The sequence below is a fragment of the Buceros rhinoceros genome, unplaced genomic scaffold (genome assembly GCF_000710305.1).
Source record: "Buceros rhinoceros silvestris isolate BGI_N320 unplaced genomic scaffold, ASM71030v1 scaffold25159, whole genome shotgun sequence".
Classification (NCBI taxonomy): Eukaryota; Metazoa; Chordata; class Aves; order Bucerotiformes; family Bucerotidae; genus Buceros; species Buceros rhinoceros.
This window is the reverse complement of record NW_010434156.1, coordinates 8,828-26,880: the sequence shown is the minus strand read 5'-3', so window position 1 is coordinate 26,880 and position 18,053 is coordinate 8,828. Positions and strand designations below refer to the sequence as shown.

The 18,053-nt window shown below is 45.7% G+C and overlaps 1 protein-coding gene across 1 annotated transcript in view; it reads right to left on the bottom strand.

Moving 5' to 3' along the window:
• The window catches only part of CADPS (Ca++-dependent secretion activator), a gene marked incomplete at its 5' end in the record, with an annotated part of 116,329 nt that extends 99,084 nt beyond the window's left edge, over positions 1 to 17,245 (bottom strand). Inside the window, 5 exons of the mRNA XM_010144327.1 lie at positions 1,043 to 1,255; positions 2,358 to 2,466; positions 10,744 to 10,810; positions 12,856 to 12,995; positions 17,134 to 17,245. Of these exons, the coding sequence (XP_010142629.1) occupies positions 1,043 to 1,255; positions 2,358 to 2,466; positions 10,744 to 10,810; positions 12,856 to 12,995; positions 17,134 to 17,245 (641 nt within the window). The remainder of the gene's footprint in view (positions 1 to 1,042; positions 1,256 to 2,357; positions 2,467 to 10,743; positions 10,811 to 12,855; positions 12,996 to 17,133) is intronic.
• Between the last annotated feature and the right edge of the window lie 808 nt (positions 17,246 to 18,053).

Genomic DNA, 18,053 nt, shown 5'->3' with positions numbered 1-18,053 from the left:
AAAAAAAAAAAAAAAAAAAAAAGGCAAGCAGCAAGCAGAGGTTTTCTGCTGTAACACTAGTTGTACAGTTGATATCTTGTATTGTTATTTTCTAAATACTGTCATGAAGAAGCTAAACCAACAGAAAACAGTCAAATGATATTGATAAACAAGGGGCAGATGTTTCTGAGTTCCTTACAACAAAATACTCCAAAACAGCTTTGGAGAGACTATTTTAAATTTTGAAATCTGATTTAATGAGAAGAATTTGATAATCTTTACCACTTTTCCTCACTTTACTTCTAAGTAATGATACTAATTCTTAAATTTTGCTGACACTAGCAAGAACTGCTGTACGTTACAGTACAAAGGGGCTCCAGACATGTGATCGAGACCTTCAAGAAAAATGAGAGAGGCCGCATTTGTCTGGTTTATAACCAAATTACATTTGCAAGACAAAAGAAATTGCTCTAAATTTCAAATTAAGCAACTGGGTATAACTGCACAGGACATGCAGCATAGCTACGACTTAAAAGATGATTGCTTTAAATTCACATCTAACTGGCCTGCAAAGCAACCTGTTAAAAATACCATATGTTTTCCCACAGTTGAATATTCAACAGGAGACCTCTTTTTGTGTGTGCATTTCGTACTTGCAAGATTTGCACCTGTAGTTCCGAGCACGTGATGCATTTGATAGACAGCTAATGGCGCTAATGAATTGCTCTGATCTGGGTGTGCAGCTTATTGTGTGAGGGCAAAACGCGTGTCTGCAGAAAGCAAGCTGGGGCTCAGGCTCCCAGATCCCAGTCTCTCCTCCATCAAGTATTGCACTTTAAAATACTCATTGACAAGTTGCCCAAGGAATTTTGTTTCTTGGGTTTGGTTGTGCTAAACACACAGGTTAACTGCTTCTGGATCCACTGATGTAAAAAGCAGCTTAATGATAATGAAAAAAATTGCATTTTCGAGTCAGAAACATGTGTGCAAATATTGATTTACATCAGTGCAGAAAATCTTTCCATCAAAGACTTCTGCTCTCTAGGAGAACTTATTTACTTACAAAATTGAGAGATTGGGGCGTCTAGCTGGGGTACATTTCCTCCTTTAGCATTTAGCTTTTGCACTTGGGTAGGCGGCACAGGTTTGTGGGACTGGCCGGTGGCTCTGTACATGGCTTGGACCCACAGGATACGGTCCTGCTCATCGTCACTTGCAAAAATCACCGTGTCTCCTTCCTTCACCGCATTGAAGAATGCTCTGCCGCCCTCCAAACCTGGCAGAAGAAGCAGCAACAAAGGAGTTTTGCAGACTTTGAGGCCATCCAGGGCATCTCCCCTGGCTTCCCACCCCACCACCATCCCAGGTGTCCCCAGCCAGCCCTGTACTGCCCCTGGCCAAACTCAGTCCCCTCACCTGCACCAAACTTACCTGCAAGAGAGCCCAGCAGGCCCCCAGGTAGCACCCTGCACTGCAATTACTAAAGCACACCCAGCACATGTGGATTCATTGCTTCTCTCACCTACAGCCCCGTTTGTGCAGGTCCCACGCGTGCTGCTCTGCGGGAGCCCCATTAAAAATGGGGTTTGAGGGGACGTGGTGGGAGGTCTCCCATTAGACTGAGGGCATCAGTGCTCACACTGCACAGAATGTGCTTGGGTGATGTGCTTATTTCTGTCTTTGCCCTGATTCAGCACCCACCTCCCTAACGCGAGAATTAACCAGGAATCAAGGTCTTGATAACCAGCCTACTGTGTCTTTCTTCATCTCCTCTGGAGATGGATACCATTATCCAGGGCATGGTGAGGATCACCACACTCAACACATCACCCCACTGAAATAAAACAAATGTGGTGCTCCTGCCACTTGGAGAAGGGTCTCACTACTCAACGGGTACCTTCAGGTACCGGGGGCCTTCTGCCCCTGCCCCTTCACTCATTCACAGAGAGACGATGGGGCAGGCAAAAATGCTGGTTTGGTCCCATAAATATTTTCCACAATGAAGAGAGGCATAGCTGCTGACCTTCTATTTGGGGAATATAATCTGAACATGCAGGTTAGGATCATTACTTGATTTGAGCATTCAGTTCACAACGAAATTTCTTTGGAATTCAAGCATCTAATTCACTGAGGCTCCCCAGAAGAGACAAGTCTCCCCCTCCCCTGGTGCACCTCCTAGCTCAATTTCTTAGATCTATTTATAGTAAAGTCATGCATAGCTAATGCTCAGTATAAACACAAACATATTTATAATAATGTTGATCACAGTTTGACTGCATGCAGGGAGACGGAGAGAGAGGACTCCCGTTTGGGAGCTGCACGCAGCACAGTGAGCACAAGCACCTCTGGGTGCAGCAGCAAGCTGCCGGTCCCCGTACCTGGCTGCGGGTCGGTGTAGTCCACAGTGTATCCGTCAAGCTGCAGCAGCTCCTGAGGTTCAGCTTTTTTCTCCCGGTAGCTGCACATAGCAAATGTGTATTGACTAACCTGGAGAAAATCACAAAGCTAAGATGGCACCGGGTGATCACAAGGCAATCCAAAGTGCTTACCAACGCCGCGTGCTGACAGCGTGTTTACAGGGACCCGGTGGGTGCTGGGGTAATTTTGACAGTCATTGCCCATACCAGACAGACGAAACTTTTTACCAGGCTTTTGCAAAGCTCTCTTAACACACCCTGCTGCGGCAGCCATCTAATTCTCTGCATCAGTACAGACAGTGGTTTAATTTCCTCCATAAGAGGAAGCTCCACGCTTTAAAACCCTCTATCATTCATCCCCAGACAAGTGCAAGAGTGACACCCTGTCACAAACAATGTGAGCTAAATTGCTAGGTGCCAGTCATATTAAAGCAATCTTAAGATCCCACTGATCTCGGCAGTTGTTGTCATCAGTGCTGTAAATGGCAGCTCTCACTCCTCTGAGGTACCATCTGCATGACATGATACATTCAATGTCAAGCTCTTGACGGAAGCCGACTCAGCTGCAGGGGCTTTGCCAGGCTCCCGGATCGCCTTTAGGAGGCCATCAGGCCGCATCAAGACCCCGTGCGTACTCAGTGTGCTGCAATCTGGATGGTCGGCCAGAAGCTCGTCCAGGGAGGAGAGGAGAGGGGAGGATTCTCCGTGCCCCGGGCTAGGAACTCACAGGGAAATTTACTGTCAAATGATTTCAAATGACTTTGTTAAGGTTGTGTCACATCCTGGGTGCCTGACGTAATTTTATTTGTCTGGATATTTCCTTGACCTCTGGAGGAAACTTTAGAACTCTGGTGGGTGGCAATGGATCATGCTCGTCATTTTTTGGAAGTCGGGAGAGATCCTGAAAGCCGGGCGGGAGGCTGGGAGTTTGCCTTTAAACTTCAGGCAAATTGCTCAGCTACAAATACACGTGCAGCACCTATTTTGGTGGCATCTATCACTAATAAAATGTCATTTACTTAAGTCAGGGCACCCATCTATTGGCATAGCGTCTCCCAACCCGCGCTCGGTTTATTGCTGCCCTCTGCGGGTTTCTGCTAGCTGCCAGCCTGCTCTCAGCAGCCCTGCCTGCACTGTGCCTTCCTCCAGGAACAGCTCCAAAAGCCACCTAAGAATAAACCCTATCATTAACACATTTGTGGGAGTAAGACTAAAAGTGATGCTTTAAGCCTCTTGCATCCTCCTTAAAACTACCAGCACTGACGGAAGATTGACAAGTAACAGACCAATAGCAGGAGCACTCCAGTGCATATTCTATGCTATGAACTTTGAATGCATACCATAGTACCGGCAACACAGAAATTCAAAAGATTAACAGGAAGAAATCTAAAAATAACCTAGTGCCCCACAGCACAACGTTCAGACGGCTCCTGCAGCGATCACTCAGTTATACTTGCAGTATGTTGCTGCCCTCTCCTGGACAAAGTCTTGAATGCGCTTTATTTGTGGTAAGATCCTGGAGATGTCATCTGAGCGGTGAGGATTTGATTTCTCTGTGTTAGACAGCCTGAACTTCAGGGACTGTGCGATAAACTTAATTCCTGAAATGAGTCAGTGCTAACCTATGCTGACATCATTGATTAAAAACATTAACACAGCTAATGGTTTGTTGTTCTCCTGTATGCTCTACAGCAATAGGTAAAATCCATTCAGTAGTTGAGTTTCCTCTTTTCTGACCTTGAACATGAGGTCCAAATTTCAGGCTCTTCTTTATGTACAAACAACTCCTCCCCTCTTTGGATGCAGAAGATATTCTTCATCCCTATCAATAAGCCAGCCATATCAACACAACAGAAATATCCAGAAACACATGCAGGCATCTCAGAGCTTATACTTCTCATGTTAAAAGTTACAAAAGACAGATGTAGACAGTAGGCTCTGGTGAAGCTATCCTGGGACAGAGGGAAAGCAAACTAGTCTCTCCTGTTAGCATTCTCATGATTTCCTGGGAAGAAGGTGCTCTACATCAGTATTAGAAGAGATCTCTAAGAGAAACCTACAGAAACCTGCGGGTCTACAAGGTGTGATGAGCCAGAGCTCACCTGGGTTCAAATCCTACTTCTTCTCTACTCAACAGCTCAAGTGTTCTTGTCTACTCAAAGCCCAAGCGCACGTGCCCGAGAACCTGCTGGCAGGAGGCAGGCCAGGATCAGGCTGGAGGGAAGAGACAACAGACGGCCTCTGGAAAAGGTGCCAGCTGTGCCATGCAGAGTACCTGCACCTACACAACTCCAGGTACTAACTTCAAGGACTGGCAAGACTGCCTGTCTGTCCTAACCTGCTGCCCCAAGCGTTCAGTGCTTGGGCTCAGGAAGAAGCTGACGCCCTGGCTACCAGCGCAATGTGGCTGCTTCCGTTTACAAGTGCTGGTAAAGCAAAACCCGACGAAACGAGATTCTGGAAAGCTCGGTATGTCACGATGGTGCTTCAATGTTGAACAGCGCTGTAGGGTCAAGTGGAGATTGCAGCTTGCCTTTCATCGGTCCTCTAAAACACTGCGCTCTACAGAGCCTGCTTGCTGTAGAAGCTTGGAAGTGGCCAGACAAGTGAAACGGTTAATAGCAGAAATTAATCTTACAGCCTGCTGAGTTCACACCGAACCACAGCGGAGTATGAGAGCGAGCGAGCAGATGGGATGGGCAAGATGAATGGTTTGAGTAATTGGAAAAAACACAGATACAGAGAGGAAATTGAAGGAAGACAGAGGAGAAATCTCTGCCCAGTGAGGGACAAACTCTCAGAGCAGCTGGGATTTTGCCCAGGAACTCGATGAGGGCCAGGAAAGGAGCATCTAAGGAAGCTGAACGGAGAGAAATGAAAAGGGAAATAATCCAAGGCTGCCCTGGCTGGTTCATTACAAAAAGATGGAAAATGTTTTGAGAAAAAATTTGAGACGAACAGAAGGAAAAGAAAGCGGTAAAAAAAAAAAGAGAAAAATACAAAGAAATTCAGGAAAGGGGAAGCAGACAGCAGGAGACAAATGCCAAAGTTCACTATTCCCAGGTTGCTAAATCAGATCTGACTTTCTTGGCACTTGACCATATTCTGTCACCAGTTATATAATCCAACTGATTAATAAATACAGTAGATGTGTATTAACCAGTCCTGACTTTGTCCTTGTTTTTCCACCAGAGACTCCTGCTCTAGTGAGCGCTGCTTTCCCCAGGAGCCTGCTCAAACCTGTTAATTGTCGTGCCTTATACGCTGAGCTCAGTCGTTTGCCTCCCCCTTTCTCACTGTTGACATAACACCGCCTCACTTGGGTTAAACTCTTAAATGGACCTTTCCTAGATTAACAGCATGCATTTTGTCCCAAGGGAGAGAAACTGTGCTAAGATACTGCCAGTTGCAATACAGCTTTCCACTTTGATGGGAGACTCTTGTCCTCTGGTTGCAGCTGTATGTTGCCTTCCGAACCCTTTCCTGACACAAATGAGCAGAGGAAATATCTAGCTTAAAGAAAAAAATGTGAAAACAACAGTTCTCACATCCCAGCATGTCCGTTCGGCCCTAAACAATTGCATATAGCAGTTGTCCTGCCTTCTTCCTTCAAGTAGGAGGTGTGTGTGTTCTCCTCGGCAGGGCTCTGTGATGGGACTCCATCCCACGTGAATATGGATGGGACATGCAGAACCTACTGTAGCCAGGTGTAACAAGCTGGGGCTTCTGTTTAACCAGCGGTTTCCAAACATTTTGTATTTATCATCAACACTCAAGGTTTTTTAAGAATCACCACCTATGCCCAGTTCTCAGTGAGGGTCTAACAGAAAACGTGATTTAATATGATCATGGAGACCAGCTATGGGTCATTTATCTTGACCTGAGGACCACGGTCTAGGACCGCCGGTGTAGTACCCTGCAATTTTGCTGAATTATTTTTGAATGCTGTTGGTTATTCAGAGTTACTGAACACTTACTTCATTTCATTTTATCCGAGTCAGCTGAGTCTTGCTAAAAGCAGGAGCTGTCACTGTTAGTCTAAATTATAATGAGTTCAGGGAGTCTGTCACTAGAACAATAGATCCAGGCGTAGACACTGCAACTGGTTTTAATCTGCAGAGAGTTGATCTGGTTCCAACAACATTCTGCAAACACCATCAGACACAAGCAGCTGAAAACTGCTTCAAGCTACTCGGCAGACATGTCATCCAGGTACCATGGAGTGTTACTTCCCATATGCTGCCAGAGCACAGAAATGGGGTTATGACAAGAGAAGAACAGATTTGGTCTGAAATCTCAATGTAATTAATTCACTTGCCCTTAAGAATCATTATAAGAAAATTCCTATCGCAAAGCCAGCAAACCCACCAGAACCAACAATAGTGTTGTTGCCAGTACAGCACATTAGACCTTGCAAAGAATTAATACAAGCTCTGCCAGCTATCAAAAATCCCAGCTTTTGCACGATCAAGGGTCTAATTGGCAAACCAGCTGAAATCGGTATGCTGTGCTCAGGCAGCTGATAGAGCAACTTGAGAAACAATTGCAACATCTGTGATGGATGCACATTTTCTTTCCTAACCAGCCAGGAAGAACTTTGCCCTAAATTGCTCCCTGGCTTTCGCTTACCACCTCCACTGGTGTTACTGTTGCCTTTACGAAGCATTTTCCTCACTTGTGATGCTGCGGACCATTTCCATCCAAGCTCAGGGCCATATTCTGCCATCACTTTCACGCTGCATATCTCAGGATTTAAAATTAGGCAAGTAACGAGTCTCTGCCATGTAATTTACATCTAATCAGTATTCTGCTCTTCTGCTGCTCATCTCAAAGGGTGTCTACGAGAAGGGTGGGCAGCGTGCAGAGAGGACTGCAATTCATTCGGAAGAGAAAACTATCCCCTCTTAACGCACGGGTGCATGCTGGAGGAGCATGCTCTGCCAGCCGTGCCATGCTGGAAACCTTCCCCGAGGGGTTGAACCAAGTCCACCCAGCAACGTGTGTGCTGGAGAGGTGAGGCCCAGTAGAAATGGCACAAAGGAACCGCTCCCACCCACTACACCCAAACAAATCATCTCCACTTCTATACAACCCTCGCAGCTACAGACACAGAAGGTGCGAGGGATTATTCCACCCAAATTACAAGGCAGTTACTGCTCCTTTCCCCTTCTTTCCAGGGCTTACACAAACCACGTAGCAGTGGAAGCACTTCCCTGCAGAGCTCTTTTTTTCTACATACATGTGCAAAGCCTCCGTTCATACCAGCGAGGCATCACTGACACAAAAGAGACAAAATGCCATCAACACCTTCCTCCTTGGTGCCGCCCATGCAGTTTGGCACTTTTGTGCCTTGTTTAGATGGTTATGAAGAGTTTGAGTATTTATTACCACGAATTTCTTAACCGCTGGTAAGAGAAGGCAGAGCGGTACCACCCAACAGCACTGAAGGAACCGAGGCTGCATCCATCTGAAATGGGGAAAGGAGGCAGGAGAGGGCACAGGACCAGGAAGAGGAGAAGGCTACTCTGCAGGGGACAGGAGAGGAGACAGAGCTGAAACAGAAGATGCTACAGGTAAGAGGCAGAGACAAGGGATTGGAAAGGAAGCGTTTAGTTATTCACCCAAATGTACAGCCTTGCCCTCCTCACAGTGTCATGGACTTTATGCTTTGGATTCCATCTCTCAGCTCTGGGGCAAGCAGGAGCCTGGGGCAGATAAACAAGCTCCTGAAACAGGGGCTGCTTCTTGTCTGTTCCTTATGTAATGGAGCCAGCTCACCTTCCTGCGGGGGTTATTTTCTGTCTGTAGTTTAGCAGAGTTCAGAGCATCCTGGACATCAACACCTTTGCTGCCAATCCCTGCTCGTATCAGCACCCATCCTTTGCATTGCATGAAAAGCAAATGACAAACATACGGACAGCAAAGTATTTTTATTCCATCTTTATTGCCTGCTGACATGTTCAATATGCTCAAACTACATCTGAGGGACTGCATAGAGAGTGTTTCTTGTTTATATTTGATGTACGGCAGAACACTTTACATTGCACCAAATGTTGAGCAAACGGTAACATAACAGAGAAGCTGTAGTGGCAGCTGGAATTTTTGAGGTGGGCTACAGAGACTCTCTGAGGGCAAAAGTCTGCTCATCTTATTCAAATGAATTGCTTTTCTGGCCAAATTCTGCTCTTATATGCCAACTGACGAATACAGACCTAGTAACATGAGAAATCATGGAATAACGCTGAGAGCTTCAAATCCACAGCAAGCTGAAGAATATATAGCAACTGAAAACGAGGGAAGTAACTGCAACCATCTAGACAGGCCAAGAGAAAGGCTTCTTGAGAGAGACGTGGGAATCCATGCCCAAACCTGCAAACCCTTGCACAGAAGAGTTTCGATAGATTTGTTTACGAGAGAAGCTATGTTAGGAAAGAGGATTCTCTGCTTTGGATAATCCCTGATCGCAGGGAGAACGGGACTGAGGACTTGGTCTAACAGGAATGAATCGTCTCTCAGGAAAAAGCAATACTAGTTGCTCTACAGGTGATCGCAGACTGCCACAGCACTTTCAATTTCATTTCAGAACATAATAAAGGAAACGTACAGAGAAAAGCAATCCCTCCATCTCTGCCCAAGAACAGAGTCACTGCATAATGTTCCCAAAAAGCCTTTCCTGCATTAGGGCCTGTGCTGCTTCTTACCCTGGAGACAGTTTGGGATTTACCCCCAGCAGCAGGCACCCTGCAAGGTGCCCAGCACCCTACCTCACCAGGGCTAGTCCCTGCATGGAGGGTCCATTTGCAAACCGGATCCTCCTAGGAATGGATTACGCAGATCCTAAACCCATCACTTTTACCTAAATCTGAGTATTCTGCTTGCTCAGATAGAGCCATCTCCTGTGGCTGCTCTACACTAACACCCCTGCTTCTGTGGCCATTTTCACCCCATTTGGAGCACAAAATAAGCACTTACACTGTCACTGCTGATCATACTTGGTTATTGGACTAGGTACTCAACCGACCTCTTCAAACAGGCTCCTGCTTACATGGATCATGCGCATCACAAATTCCTTTTACCTCCTCAGGATGAGTTTTCTTACCTGCAACATAGTTCAGCGCTATGGCTGGTAGTGATGGACAGATGGGAAATGCAATTACACTTCCTACAGAGACAGACGAACTTGGACTAATAATTAACTCAAACCAAACTAACCAGTTTACACCAGGAGATATAGAAGAAGCCAGCTATGTAAGGTGAAAGATGGACTGCTTGGACTCCTTCCCTTACTGGCACAGGAAGGCCAGGACTCAACCACGCTCCATGCCAGATGTGGAGCCTGGTGCACCTGTTTACACCACCTCTGTTCTTACACAAAGTGAAATCCCAGCCCCTCCACGGCAGACCTGTCATGTGCTTCACTGGCAGCAGGATTTCACCCTCTGATTTGATCACTTTGGATCTGTGCTGGCACAAGATCTCAGTTGGATCCCATGTTACTCCATCAGAGCATCTCTGTGTTGCCTTCATCACAGGACCCTGCACAAAGTGTTATATTTCTCATACTTGGAGATGACATACTCTGGGGAACCCAGAGAGGAGCGAGAGAGAGATGGACCCAAGAGTACTCTGGCTTTAACAGGTTGGTGTGAAGATGGATTTGCTCAAACTGGGGCCTCACACTTCTGTGGCCAAGTGGTTTCAGCTGCCCTTGGGAAGGTGAGGGAAGATCTAACACACCAAGTACTGACCAGACCCTTTGAGGTACAGAGGACATTTTTGCCTGTTTCCCTGACATTCTCAACCATTGTCAAATAGACAGGTCTACTGGAACTAAGAGTGCAGAAAGTGAAGAAAAAGAAAAAAGGGAAAAAGGAAGAAAGACATCGCAAAATGATCAATGAGAGCTGTAGACAATGACAAGCAGTAATGAACTTGAAGGCAAGATAGATGTCAAGAACGATACAGTGACTCTGACGTAGCAAGTGATGAAACTTGTGTAGATTTCAATGGACTTTAAATTTTACCTGGAGGCTCAAAAGGGAGCATTGCACCTAATCACCTCCAGCCAAGACAGACCGAGCTTCCTCCTCATCTCACTAATTCCTCACTAAACCTGGTTCTCCATTTCACTGAGCTTTCATAGCTAGAGATCTGCAACTGGGATATCCTTGAGAAGCTGTATACGTTTAGTACAAAAAAATAAAATCCATGACTTCACCGACACCCTACACAGGATGACAGCTCAGCATCAATTACATAGCACTGAAAATGCCAGAGGAACGACTTAAATATTTAAATATTTTAAATATAGGAGTGATTTAAGATCACTCCTAATTGAATCTGTTACCTGGACCAGGACAAAGAACCGTTTCTTCCATCTCTTCCAAACATTTTTACCAATGGCCCATAAATACCTAGGAGAAAAGAACAGGTGAATTCAGTACACAAGTGACTATATGTTGTTCTCTTGCTTTTCACTGTGTTTTCTTTAACACCTAGAAACTGAAGTTAATGCACAAGCGGGAGTAATTACAAGACTCTTAAGCTCAGCAGCATTCATGAATATGTTTATTTCTAGCCTGAACAAATAACCCCTAAAGAAAGTGACATGAAAAAGCTTCCAGAGTATTAACACTACATAGTATTAATTCTCTCTTCCTCTTTGTCTTTCACAACTTGCTCAGAATTTAGAAGCCCTTTAATGCCCATGAATAGCTATGACATGGTCAGATGGGTGAAGAATACATTTGTAACGGAAGAATTAAGGGAGAGAAACCCCAAATGTCGCTTTAAGCCTTCACAAAACCATTTGGTTGAGGGGAGCTGTCAAACAGAGGGGTATTTACTACATCAAAACCAGTACTCGGGATCCCAGTATGCACTGGACTAACTAAACCAGGACACTCCACTGAACAGCTTAAGATGAAATCCTAGAAATTGCTTGGCTACAGATTTTCAAGCAAACTGAAAAATTTCTAAGGAGGAATGAAATTACTGTTTTCTACAAAGGAAGGATGAACTTTTAAAATTAATGTCAAAATTACCATTTAATTTCTGTGATGAAGCGGCCACTGTGGCGCTGTAATACAAACACCGGCAAAAACAGGGGCAGCACCAGACTAATAATAATTATTCAGCATTAATATGATTTATGTATCATTATAATTACTTTAGTTCTGGCTGAATAAATAGAAAAACAACTCCTTGTGGTTATGCTAGTGGTTCCTTATGCCAGAATACATCCAGCAAACGCTTGGTGAAAGTCAAATCCACAAAACTCATGCTAATGTGGGCACTGAGTCCTTGGCTAGTTTAAGAACAGGGCAATAATTGTCCTTTTTTCTATCGCTAACATCAACAGAAAGACAACCTCAGTTCTGATAGCAAGGTAGAATTATAAGCCACATAGTTTTAAGCAGTAAATAAAATGTTAGTTGAAGGAAGCCTGAGAAAAGCCGGGATTGTTCAGCCCTGTTGCTGTCAAGGAAACAAATAGGGCAGGTGAAGTGGACCTGGTCCTTTCTTGCTTTTGGTGTCTGAGATCATGGTGGAAAAATTAAACTGCACATGTGGCTATTGGCTCCAATCTCATTAGCAGAGAAGACAGGAGGAGGAGGAGGAGTTAAAAAAAGAGATGAGTGATCCAAACCACCTAATAACTGATTGAATCTAAAAACCACTTTGAAAATAAAGATGAAACAAAGTCACTTTTACAGCACCAAAAACATACTGGAGAAAGAGTTAATCAAAATAGTGACTTTCGTGGACAGTTTCTGCTTTTTATTACATCCTCAGCTCTGAAGAGCAAACAGAGGAAAGCCTGGCCAATGGCATGAGCTAGGTCTTCCCAAGGAAGAGCTAATTTGTAACTGCACGGCAGGAAGGTGGAAGCTGGGGTGGGTGGCCAGGAATCCCACTGGCCTCAGATCCTCTGACGCTCATGTCTGCAGGGGAGAGGTTTCCCTTTCAACCTGCCAGCTCATTAGTCCCAATCCAGGCAACTGCTTATTCCAGGCAACTGCTATTTAATTGCGCTGTGTATCTCTGTACAAATAATGACGATGACACTGGAGTTTATTTCAAGCGGAAGGTGCACTGCGTTTTTGGCTCTGAGAAGTCAACACAGGGAAACACAGAATAACTTTGGAAATTATACCGCTCTCAGTAAGAGAGTCAGGCAGTTCACCTATTATTTTTTTTACAGGAAAAAAAATTACCCAACTTCCTGAGGAATACTGTTTAAAATTTAAATTGTCTGGTTGATGCACATTGAAAAGACTATGCTAAGAATATGGCAAGTGCATTATAAAGGACTGAACGAATGCTGTTTTTATATTTATCTTTCTTTTGACCTCTTGTGAACTTGAGAAAAAGAGTTTCCCTTCCAGAATCTTCATAAAAAGACATTTCCTAATGCACATTCAAAACAAATTGAGTTCAGATTGAGATAAGCATTTACCCAGAGTGCTTCATGTTTTGAGGCTTATCCATTCGCACGGCAAGCTTGATCTTCAGGTCTTGATCCGGGCAGTTTTTGGAAACTGTCATTTTGTGCCATTCTGATTGCTTTGGGCTGTTGGGAGTAGGGTGGAGAACAACCTGCAAGCATGAAAATCAACAATGTTAAAGAAAAAATTATTCACAAAATGGGTTTTAACGGGAACAAAACCACATCAGATGAGCTACTTTTGCCCTAAAAATCAGTCTGGAAATTTCTGTTCACATCAGTGAGGATGGATTTTTATTGTTTTTGTAAAGTACAGCTGCTTATTTCCAGATTAGTTCACATATTGTTTGGCTCGTCTATCTGCCGTGCCATTGTTCACGGGGCTGTGCAGAACAGAACTGCATCATCAGTTCCCATTGTTTAAGGAAAGATCTTGGTAAACAATCTCGCAGGTAAATCAGTCTAGAAGTGAACCAGCAATAAGACTTTTGCTGAGGTTGCCCTCCACAACCACCCCCCTTTCAGACTCATACACCTTGGTCAGCCTCCAGCCTTCCTGACGTTCCCCATGTGAGGTGTGCTGTTCTGAGGGCTCAGAAAGCTCTACCTGAAGCGGTCCATCCACTGTTCCTATCAGGTTGTGGGGAAACTGGCTTGATTTTTTGTTTACTGTTAAGACCAGACGCACTAGGCAACATTTTAGGGGGGCTGGTGTGTCTGCACTGCAACAGCAGATAAAATCTGCAACTCATCTCATGACATCAGTGGCTGCAAGACTCTCCGCTTCCATTTCATGCAGTGAGGAAATGATGGGGCAGTATCAGTGCAACACCAGTGACTGCAGGGCTTGGCTCATCAAAGAAACCCAAAGGCTCCAAGAGGCGAGTAATCTTTCCCGATCATAGCCGTGCTTTTCCCACTCACCCATCACCCCTACAAAGCAGAGCAGCTCCCTCAGACAGTGAGTCACAGAGTATCCTCCCAGAACTACACCACATCCATCATCTTCTCCTGGTGTTTCCGTATGTGTCCTTTGAGGTGGCTTAAACCTCTCCCTCCTACACTCATTCCTCTCCTGATGCTTTCCTTCTCAGAGCTGACAAATTCATTCAAGTCTCCACTGTCCTGTAGCGAGATGAATCTCCTTTAAAACCATTAATCTTTACGCAAGCAAATTATTTTACAACTAGCAGCATTCACTCTCATTATTCGATGAGCTGCCATCACTCATTTCTTGCTCACACTCGGTCTGTGCTCCTGCCAAACTTCAGCCTAGACTATAATCTTGTATTCCTCTGCTCTTCAACTTTACTGCTGAGGGGGCTCTTTATCACCAAAATACCCTTGACTCTATTACCCTCTGATGAATGATTTAAAAAATTATTTTATTGCCTCCTCCAAAGCCTGGGGTTAACATCAGTAGATTCTCAACTCCACTCTTATTCACCAACATTATTTATCACTTCTTGTATTGAATTAGACTAATGCGTTGTCTGGCAGGAATCTGTAGCTGTTATTAGTTACATAGATAGCTGAGCAACACCAGCCTCTACTGCATCACTCTTGGGAAAAAACACCTTTAAGCAAATCCTGAAGATGAGAAGTGAGTCCTCCATGTGGAGTGTTGTTAGAAACACGGATGGACCCAAACTTGAGCAGTATCCAAGGACTCCCACCACAAGGCAGGTTGTGTGAGCCCTTGTGTGAGACTTGTAATAAACCGCATCTCTCAGCGAGGCAGCAGCCACTCAGGGTATCTGGGATGCTCTCTACTTTGATTTCTAACTCTTTTTCATCAAAAGGCACATAAACTTTGCTCGGTGTTGTAATTCATGGCTCTGCCCCTCCTTGATGAAGTGTTGGCATGGCTGAAATCCACGGGAGCCTTGCCACCGGCTTCAATACGGCCAGGATGAATTCCCATGCCTTCCGCTGCCCGTCCAGCAGTTTAGGGCTTGGGAGCATTTTCCAGCTCTCTCCTTGATAAAAGTGGTGAAATGAGGAGTGCCGGCTGTTTGCCAATTTAACACTCGCAAGAGAAAGTGGGCATTGTACATGCCTGGCAGAGCACAAAGCCGCTTCTCAAAGGGCGGCTGAGCATGGTTGTTTTTGTGTATAAAACCTGCTTCCCTCCTCTCTTCGTGCACCCAGGTTCATGCCCACTCCAACAGCTAAACCAGGGGCTTAACAGGCTCCCAGTTTCATTATTTCATTAAAGAAGAAATCCTGATGCAGCCTGAGCAGACACGCGTCATCTCTCAGCTGCTCAGGGCACACCAAGCATCCCTTTGAAGTTTGGCTGACTGAAAGCACCAGTGGCCCTGGGCCAGGGGAAATCACCTCCTGGCTCTTCACGCTCACCGCTGCTGGCCCACATCCTTCAGCCCGCAGTAGCTCAGAGCCAGGGGACAGCTTCCCGCTGCACTGGGAATTGAAGCTCATTGGTGGGGCTGGCTCATCAGCATTTCAGGGCAAGAGGGGTTGCTTTGGGGCCTGACATCTTTCTCAGAACAACACGCACAGGTAATTGCTTCCCGAGACCAGCAAAGTCAGCACCGCTCACGATTGCCAGTGGAAACAAGACTTACAAAGCAAGCGAGTCCACACCAAGTGTAACCACTCAGGGGAAAAGGCCCTGAATGGCATCGTGGCCGGCTGGGTAAAAAGCTCTGCTCAGCATGCTGCAGCAGACAAAGGCAGGAGTGCCGGGCTGTTTGAAGAAGGAGGTTTTGAAATTAATCCTGAAAATATGATGCTGTGCAGCAAAGCAACTGCAGGTCTTCAGCTGGAGTACTGCAGCCTAGTGAGGTCATGCCCTTTGTCAAAAAAGGAGGAGGACAGGGAGAAAGGAAGGACCAAGGTGTGGATGAGGGAAGTCCAAAGGGGCTGTGACTCTCTTTGAAGGGAAGAGTGAGCAGAGAAAAGGGATAGCTTTGCTTTCGTCTGTCTCAAGTGCAAGAACAAAGGAAGTTACATGAATGTGAAAACACAAACAGTTCAAACAAACTTAATTATGAGACAAAAATCACATGCAGCACACTCCACCATATAGATATAAATTAAATCAACAGCCCACTAGGACCTGAAAGAACGTTTGGCACTTTTATGAATAGGACCAACACAAAACCATGTTAATTAGGAAAAACTTCGTTGTGTGGAAACAGCCTCTCCTGTGTCAAGGCACAAGCAGCCGTGGAATTAGCAAGGGACATCCCAACAGGCCAGTCCATAATTGCAAATACCACACTTAGGCTTGCCACAGGATCAGTGGCTTTCTTGGCCATAACCATGCAGACAGTGAAGAGAACAAGGTGTGCTGCACAGCCAGGCAGACAGAGCCCAGGCTGCTCCTGGAGACTGCCCAGGCCCCGCGGAGCCGTGACATGGGAGGTGCCAAGCCTGTGTGTAAGACGCAGCCTCTTTTATCCCAAACTGACTCTCATGGGGTCTTTGCTATGCTGATTTCCCACCCCCAAAGAGCTGAGGAAGGCATGGCAGGGGGGTTGCTGACACTTATGGCTGGGGCCAGCTCAAATTACACCGCTGAAAAAATCCATGGGGACTAAGTGAAAGACACAGAAAAGTGCCATCCATAGATATTCTGGAGCTGTGGGCTGCAATCATGGAAGGCCACCAATCCCAGAGTGCTGGTTTAGGGACGGAAGTTTAGGTGAGGGGCAGATATGGGGTGGGAAGGTCTGCTTTGTGGACAGTACACCAGGAATCTGAGCTGTCTATAAACACCATTGATGGGGGCAATGAACTCCCATGTTTCACTCCCCAGTCCAGCCCTACTGAAGCCACCAGTTCAGCCAGAATCCCCAGGGGAAGCCAGGATTTCAAGCCCTTTGCAGTGAGTACCGCAGTCAGTGCTTTCAAACGCCCAGACTGTGCACTGGCTGCTGAGCAGATACGGGAGCAGCTTCCCACTCTCTTGCCAAACTTAAATCCCTTCTTTTTGCTTCAGCGTAATCCCTTTTTCTGCCTCAGGAATGTCCATTTCCGTAAGCAACTTCTAAGGCTTTCCGGACTGCCAATATCGCACACAAGACCCTCTGCCTTTGCTCAGTGCAGGCACAGCCAGCTGAAATGCTGCCATTAAAAACTCACAACAAAGACAGCATGCGCGATGCACTCCTTTCCAGCAGTGGAGAGCTTGCTTTCTTCCCCCTCCTGAAGCTTGGCAAAAAAGCAGAGCATGTTGTGCTCCAAAGATATTTCCGTACAAGAGAGAATTCTCCAGAAAAGCAGGGCCAGAAGGAAACGTTATTAAACTCGAAATCTCCTTACCCTCCCAAGCTCTTTGTCCTCCAGAGCCAGCACTCCTGTGCTCTCCGTGAACAGCTTCACCTTCACCGCAGGAAGCGCATGTGTTGTCGTGAAGTCCCCTTGGGTGCCCCAGCTGTGAAAATAAGGACAGAAAGATGTTCAACTTGACCAGCAGGTCAGCAGCACTTCTGCTTGGGTGTGCAATGGTTAACTGAAAATTGTCCTGCCTGGCACAAGCCAAAGTGGCTGGGCTAAGTGGCAAGAACATTAATTATCTTCTTTGGGAAATGTAGGACAGATGTTTGGAAGACCTGTGATGGTTCTTTGGGGGAAAAAAAAAGGGAGCATTTGGGAGCAACATGAAAACAAATCTAAGAGAACTTTCTTATCTAGAAAGAACAATATGTCTCCTGCAGCAAAGCCTGCATGGTCACAACAGAAGTTGAGGATGGAGGACATCTGCACCTAGGACATCTGTATTACTCAGGCCTCTGCTCTTCTCTTGACTAATTAACCCCTCCTTTCCAGGTTGATAGTGAGGTTTGCTTTCTCACAAGAAACCCCAATTTAATTTGGGTCCTCTTCTGAGTCTCAGCCCAGCTCCAGCCCAGGTTTAAGGTCAAGCCATTATGTCTGTAGTAATCCTAGTTTGCTGGAACTGCAGAGCAAGACACCAGCTCCTTGGGGATGGGACAGCAGTGGCCTGGAAGTGGCCTCCTCTCCAACTCCGCAATGAACTGAAACCTCTGTCTACTATTTGCACTCTATGAGTCCCTGGCTGGTCCTGTAGCTTGGGAAGGAGCACTGTGGAGGCTGAAGGACCCACAGAATATGAAAACCCCCTCTATCTGGACGTCGCAGACCTTAGACAGCAGTTAGCTTTGATTTAGCGAGATTGTAGGTAAAAAACAACCCGTTAAACAAAAGTCTGTTCAACATCC